General features: G+C 36.1%; 1 protein-coding gene across 3 annotated transcripts; it reads right to left on the reverse strand.

Annotated features, from left to right (window-relative positions):
* Positions 1-547: 547 nt before the first annotated feature.
* Positions 548-7,701, reverse strand: LOC113067032 (gastrula zinc finger protein XlCGF8.2DB-like). 3 transcript variants are annotated; one of them, XM_026239244.1, is made up of 2 exons: positions 7,642-7,701; positions 548-3,062 (listed from the first exon to the last, which is right to left on the reverse strand). In XM_026239244.1, exon 2 carries the CDS (start codon positions 3,055-3,057, stop codon positions 2,254-2,256), a length of 804 nt encoding a protein of 267 aa, XP_026095029.1. In that variant the 5' UTR covers positions 3,058-3,062; positions 7,642-7,701; the 3' UTR covers positions 548-2,253. The 3 variants fall into 3 exon arrangements, with proteins under 3 accessions (XP_026095029.1, XP_026095020.1, XP_026095039.1); XM_026239235.1 differs by lacking the exon at positions 7,642-7,701 and adding an exon at positions 3,704-4,045; XM_026239254.1 differs by lacking the exon at positions 7,642-7,701 and adding an exon at positions 3,907-4,039.
* Between the last annotated feature and the right edge of the window lie 295 nt (positions 7,702-7,996).

Raw genomic sequence — 7,996 nt, forward strand, 5'->3', positions numbered from 1 at the left:
GTGCTTCCAGAAGTCATAGATCCTCTTCTGACAATTATTAATTCCTCATTGTCATTGGAATATGTCCCAAAATCTTCAAACTGGTTATTAAGGCTCTCATCAAAAAACCACAACTAGACCCCAAATAACTAGTTAATTACAAACCGTTCTTCAATCTCCCTTTACTATCCAAGATCTTAGACATTTTACATTTAATCATTTAGCAGACGCTTTTATCCAAAGCGACTTACAAATGAGAACAATAGAAGCAGTCAGGTCAACAAGAGAACAACAACAGTACACAAGTGCCATGACAAGTCTCAGTTAGTCTAGTATAGAACGCATAGCCAGGTTTTTTTGTTTTTTAAATTAAAAGACAAGAAAAGAAAAAGTGCTAGTATTAGTTGGTTAAGTGCTGGCGAAAAAGATGAGTCTTTAGATGTTTCTTGAAAATGAGTAAAGACTCAAAGCTGTACGAATTGAGATTGGGAGGTGATTCCACCAGCTGGGCACAGTCCAGGAGAAGGACCGTGAGAGTGATTTTGAACTTCTTTGGGATGGCACCACAAGGCGTTGTTCACTTGCAGAGCGCAAACTTCTGGAGGGCACATAAGATTTAACCAGTGAGTTTAGGTATGTTGGTGCAATGCCAGTGGTCGTCTTGTAAGCAAGCATCGGTACCTTGAATTTGATGCTAGAAAAGGTAGTACCCTCAAAGTTATATTCCTTCTTAGAGAAAAACAGTATCTGTGAGGATTTCCAGACAGGATTTAGACCATATCATAGTACTGGGACTGTTCTCCTTAGAGTTACAAATGACCTGCTCTTATCATCGGATCGTGGTTGTATCCCTTCATTAGTACTACTTATAGTCCTTCACGTACCCTGTGCTCTCAAAACTCTGGCAATTTGATGATAACTAGAATATCAAAATAAACTACAGGTGGCAGATCCTTTTCTTATTTAGTGCCAAAACTCTGGAATAACCTACTTAACATTGTTTGGGAGGCCAAGAAATTATGTCAGTCTTAATCTAAATTAAAGACCCATCTCTTTAACCAGCATACACATAACACACTAACAAACCCCATTAAAGGATTGTTAGGCTGGATTAATTAGGTCAACTGGAACTGGGAACACTTCCAATAAAACCGGGTGTACTTCTTACATCATAAGAAAAGTGTACTCTACACTAATATTAGTCAAATGTTCAAAGTCAGGGTCAACGAAGTCACCCTGTATGTCAGTGGAGACCAGGACAACTAGATGAGCCCCGGAGAGATTCCCAGTGAAGACCTTGTCTCCTAGACGGCCAAGGAGGTCAAGACCACAGAAACCCGTTGAGTACTCTGCACAATCTGACTTTGCTGCAGCCTGGAACTGAACAGCTGGTTTCGTTTGGTCGAAGAAGGACTGGCCCCTCAAACTGAGCCTGATTTCTCCCAAGGTTTTATTTCCTCCATTCTGTCACTGATGAAGTCTTGGTTCCTTGGCATCTTTGTCTTGTTTAGTTGGGGACACTTCATTTCCAGCGATAGCGTAGACTTGATTGCACAGATATTATTTGAACTGAGCTGGACTATGACATCACATAGTATTTTCATTTAACTTAAACTTTATTTTTAAATCACATTATTCTTCTGCTGTTCACTAATACATATTACCATCAGTGCTCCATCCTTAAGTACTTTGCACACTTGATCTTATCTGCTTGTTTCAACTAATTTGTTAATGCAATTAAATTTTTTACATCATAAACCTCTTTATATCGCACTATTGTTGTTAATTCACCCCCTTCTCAATTTATTGATTCCTTTTTACTTTCACTAGGCACTGCTTAAGTCTATATTTTATTTTTAACTCTAGGCTTAAGTTTTTATGTAAATTGCACAAGCATATTTTATTTATTTAAATGCATGGGATCTTTCAGATCTTTCATTCAAGTTTCAAGATCAAGTTAGATTTTTATAGCACCATTTGCAATAGCAGCAGGTGTCCAATGGGCTTTACAGCATAAAATAAAATAAGTATTAAATAGAACATTAAAAAAAATGGGGAAAGAAGTGATATAGAGACGGTATATTAGTGATCCGACCAAACAAAACCCATTTCATACACGGGTGTTAACAAATCCACTGCTTAGCTTTTTTGAATTATATCAGTGGTGTTTGTCTTGTTTTTGCAAATCTTTCCTCAGTGACTGCACAACAAAGGCTTTTCTCTGGTGTCATTACATGACTCATGTCACACTTATAATGTAAAAGTATGGTTCTCTCATTTGTGAAACCTCATGTGGTACTTGAGTCCTGCTGTATATCTGTAACTCTTTCCGCAGTGACAACATATAAACGGCTTCTCTCCAGTGTGAACTGTCATGTGCCTGTCAAGGTTTCCTTTTTGGCGGAAACATTTTCCACATTCTTGGCAGGTGAAAGGCTTCTCTCCAGTGTGAATTTTAATGTGGTCTTCAAAGCGTCGTTTATGATTAAACCACTTTCCGCACTCGGGGCATATGTAGGATTTTTCTCTCCGAGTTCTCATGTGGACTTCAAGGATGTCATGTTGATCAAAACTCTTTCCACACTGATCATGTGTGTAAGGCTGCTCTCCAGTATGAATTCTCATATGGCAATTAAGATTTCCTTTCAGGCTGAAACTTCTTCCACACTGTTTGCATTTGTAAGGTTTCTCTCCAGTGTGAACACTCATGTGGGCTCCAAGTTGACCAGGTTGAATGAAACTCCTTCCACACTGTTGGCATGTGTATGGCTTCTCTCCAGTGTGAATTCTAATGTGTCTTTTAAGAGTTACTCTATGACCGAAATGCTTTCCACACTGTTGGCAGGTATAAGGTTTCTCTCCTGTGTGAACTCTCATGTGGACTTCCAGGTATCTAGGTTGAGTAAAACTCCTTTTACACTGTTGGCATGTGTATAGCTTCTCTCCTGTCTTCTGAGTCCTTTTTCTTGAGGAAGTGTTTTCAGTCTGTGAACAAATCAAAGATGTTTCTCCATTTATGAAATCACAATCTTTCTCTTCCATTTCATTGAGTACTTCACTCTCCTCTTTCAGTGCCATTAGGTCTAAAGTAAAAAAAAAAAAAAAAAAATGGAGTTAACCTCAGTTTTATGAAAAATCAACAGACATCAAAACATTCAAACATGAAAAGTGTCAAAACTAACATACAACTACATCCTATAAACACTAAGCAACCGCAAGAGGTGTTGCATGTAATCTGAGAAACCCATCACATATTGCGAACTCTTCACTTACAGTAATGGGCAAAAATATTGTAACTGTTGGTAATTATGATCAAAGAAGGTTGTGAAAATTAATCCGAGTTACCTTATTTCAGTAATTCATAAAAATATAACCTTTCATTGGATAAGAATTTAAAATTGGGGGAAATATCATTATACATTTATTCATTTAGCAGATGCTTTTATCCAAAGTGACTTACAAATGAGGACAATGGAAGCTATAAGTGCTATAACAAGTCTCAGTTAGGTTAAATGCAGAACACGTAGTAAGGGCTTTTAAATAATATAATAAAAAGAAAACAATATAAAAAGAAAAGAGCAAGCTAGTGTTAGAGGTCTTTTTTATAATTGTATAATAAATGAAAAGAAAATGGATACGTGTATTCTTTTCGGCTCATTAAAAATTAATCTTGCTGCAGCGTTCTGGATTAATTGTAAAAGTTTGATAGAACTGGCTGGAAGACCTGCTATGAGAGCATTGCAATAGTCCAGCCTGGACAGAACAAGAGCTTGAACAAGGAGTTGTGCAGCATGTTCAGAAAGAAAGGGCCTGATCTTCTTGATGTTAAATAAAACAAATCTACAGGACCGGACAATTTTTGCAATGTGAGCTGAGAAAATCAGGCTTCTAGCTGTTTTTGAAGGAGTTATGGTTAATGTGCCCAACTTGGTGGTGATATTGTGATGAAACGATAGGTTTGCTGGAACCACAAGCAGTTCTGTCTTGGCAAGCTGTGATGCGTCTTGACAAGCTGAGATGCGAGCAGCTACCGTCGGATCATCAGGATGGAATGAGAGGTATAGTTAAGTGTCATCAGCATAGCAGTGGTATGAAAAGCCATGTTTCTGAATGACAGAACCTAATGATTCCATGTAGACAGAGAAGAAAAGTGGTCCAAGCACTGAGCCTTGAGGAACCCCAGTAGTTAGATGTTGCAAATTGGACACCTCTCCAAGATACTTTGAAGGACCTATCTGATAGGTAAGACTCAAAACACTGAAGTGTGGTTCCTAAGATGCCCTTTGTCAGTAGGGTTGATGGAACGATCTGGTGGTTAACAGTGTCAAAATCATCGGACAGATCAAGCAAGATAAGTATTGAAGAATTGGATTCCGCTCTTGCCAGGCACAGGGCTTCAATAAAGGCAGTCTCAGTTGAATGTTCACATCTGAAGCCAGATTGGTTGCTGTCAAGGAGGTTGTTCTGTGTGAGAAAGACAGAAACATAGTTGAACACAGCTTGTTCATGTATTTTTGCAATGAAAGGCAGAAGAGAAACTATGAAATTAATTTTTTCATAAGTTTTTCTCTGATACACATTGGCCAAAAATGACTGCACCCTTTTATTATACACTTTTTGAAACCTCCATTTGGCATAATAACAGCTCTAAATGTTCTCCTAAAATGCCTGATGAGGTCAGAGAACACCTAACAGGAGACCATTTATTTTATTCAGAATTACTCCAGACCCTAAAGATTACACTTACATTATGGTGCCTTTCCTCTTCAATTTACCACACTCATCTATCGGTTGCCAGGGGCAACGCGTTCAGAACTTCACAGAGGCGCGACTAAACATTCCAGAGCTCTTTCATTTTTGTACATTTATTTTGTCGGCGGAACAGAGACGGATCAAATAATACAAGAAAGAAATGAAGACAGTAAAGCAATGCAGAAAGATAAGGGGTGAAAGAAAGGGGACCTTACAGGAACAAGCTCACACCAAGCACAAAACAGCGGTGTTTGGAGAAGCTCTCAGGCATCCAAAAACATCAGGCATTGTTCACGAATCGGAAATCACTACTTCACATGTGTGCGAGAGCAGAGACTGAACAGCTGTGCTCAAACGAAGCTTTGAAACTGAACAAACTACAACAGTCAAAGAGGGAAAACATAACGAATATCCATCCAATTTTTTGGAGAACTTGAGAGTACCAAAGCAGGGGAAAAATATGCTTGAACCTGCTTTCTCTGGCAGTGACAGATGTAACACCATGTCCTAATCACACGATGCCATGACACATGATAAAAGATATCTTTTCCATGTTAATCTGAGTTTTCTTCCTAACCAGTCTGGAACATCAGCATACAAACTAGGGCTTGGTATAGGATTATTTTTACGAAATGATATCTATTCTCAAATCTCAAGGATCGATTAGTCTAGCCTGTTTTCAGGAACACTGAAATGCGCCTCCCATCCAATAAACCACGATAAACATTGTGCATCGGTACTTTTAATATGAAATAAAGTCTCAGATATTCAATTTATGTTCATCTTACTGCAGTATTCAAACAACAAATGGTGTTTCAGTGTTGTTCTTTGTGGAGTAACAACTTTTCAGCTGCACAAATACGTCAATATAATGTCTTGTAAACAACTCATGTAACATCACTTTTAACTTATACGGTTAATCAACCAGAAAAACTTAATGTAGAGAGGGGCATTTTGCTAATTATATGCACCATATAACATTTATCATAATTTTATTAATGATTGTTAAATTTAGTTAGTTAACTCAAATATAAAAAAAAATAATTTATACAATAAAACTGAACTGTGCAATGCTGACTGGAAAAGGCTGTAAAAACCCCACACAATTGGTGAAAATCGTATTTTACCTGCCCAACAAAAAAAGCAGGTGTATTTACATTTTTATAGTAATGTGTCGCGTGAGTTAAAGACTGGATTACATGTTTAAAATTTGCTATTATTTGAAGATTTTCATTAACAGCAGCAGCAACAACAAAAACACATTTGCAATTTTGTCTGTGAAAGTTAAAACACGTTTGTTATTCTCATTGCATTTACACCGTTTTGAGCAGCATGTCTCGTCAGCGAGCGATTATTCAAGCGATTCGAACTCCTGAATCATTTTGTGAATCAACTTACTCTGAAGTTTCAAGAAGATCCGTTTCTCTCAACACAGATTATCTGAATTACTTCTAGGGATGCGCTTTTCTCACACACAATAACGTTCATTATTAGATAAAATATTAGTGGTGTGATGTTCGCTGCCGAGGCTTTGATCCTTGTATCAAATACAAAGCAACTCGCAGTGAAGCGTTGTACTGGAGCTTGATTTGTTTTACCAAAATCATGTGATCTGTGATGGCCGAAGCTTTGTTTTCACACACAACCGCATGACTGCGTCGTATTCAGATTCAAATAACGTGAACCACTTGCGCAGTTTCATGTCACTCAGTTAGAGATAAGAATAAATCACAATGAGAATAAATTTGCACATGCATGTTCATTTTGTATTAATCCCTGCTTCACATTGATGATAATCTTAATTTATTTTTATCATATCCAGTGTTGGGAAGACTACTTTAGAAATGTAATAAGTTAAAGATTACAAGTTACCCTATTGGACATACAAGTAGTGTTAATATTTCAATTACTTCAATAAGGTAATGTAGCTGATTACATTAGATTACTTTTCTAAATTAAACCGTTTTCAACTGTGAATAATTTTGTAATATTTCAAGCAGGCCGGGTTAACCTTAAAGTAGCACTGATTACTGTCAGACTTCTCAAAATACTTCTTCACTTAAACTGAGATTATCATTTAATTTTAAAGCACACTTTAACACCTCTTTTTACATTGAGATAGTTTTGAGGTGAAATACAGACTTAAAATCATAAAATATGGTGTAATAGCTATGATGAAATCAAATCTTTGGATTGCTGACAGGAAACTGAAAAACTGAAGAATAAAAAAAAGCATATACATAAATCCAAATTGGAAATAAAACAGTTATCTAATAAGCATGTGTCCTTAACTCCTTAAACATTGGGGTCCCATATATTAAAGCAGTCATAATGCAATTTGGCAAAGATATCAATTTTGTGTTTCAAAATTCAGATTTAACCCTCTCTGTAAAGTATAATATTTCAATAAGTAACTATAATTTCATTACACATTTTTTATTCTCAGTAACATATTACAATTACTTGGTAATTAATTTAATTTCGTTAAATGTAATTAGTTACTCCCCAACACTGCAGATATTGCCTATTTTTTCCAGAAATTAATATTCATATATTATGCAAAACAATGACTGACATTTAAAAGACTTATTTATATACACTTAATACTTTCTTTACTTTATGCAGGTTTTCATAGCACATAACTGATTTATTATTTAAATAACGTCTGGGACACAAAGGTGGATTTTTTGCACCTTCTGAACACAAATTGTGATTACTGTGCTCCTTCTCGGAAAGCGTACTGAATCTGTTTACCATACAGTTGAGGAAAAAGACTCGCTGCGTCACAATAAACTAGTTCACAAGGTTACACTCGATAATTCATTAACTTTACATCACTTGTAAACACTGTAAAACAGACTGAATGCGTTTGTATTATTTCAAACACTTCAAATGATTAAGACCACAAACCTTTCTTCAGCTGACAGAGACGAAGGAGTGCGGCGCGGCTTTATGACGTCATGCCACCAGAGCAAAATAAAAGTCCTGTAAACTACAATCCAAAACGTGTATAGATATTTACATAAAGGAAACACACACGAATAATGCAACTTATGTCAGAGCTATTTAGAGTTTTGTTCTAGCTTAACTACATTTTGAAATATACAAAGAAAAATATTTACAAATTGTAATTTTTATAATTTTATTTCCTTATATTTTATATTTTTCCCAATGTTCACATCCATTCATGTATTTATGACAACATATGATTTATGATAAATATGATTAAAATTAGAAAATATAATGTATAGTTTAAGCATATAAA

Source organism: Carassius auratus, chromosome 4, assembly GCF_003368295.1.
Source record: "Carassius auratus strain Wakin chromosome 4, ASM336829v1, whole genome shotgun sequence".
In the NCBI taxonomy this organism is placed as follows: domain Eukaryota; kingdom Metazoa; phylum Chordata; class Actinopteri; order Cypriniformes; family Cyprinidae; genus Carassius; species Carassius auratus.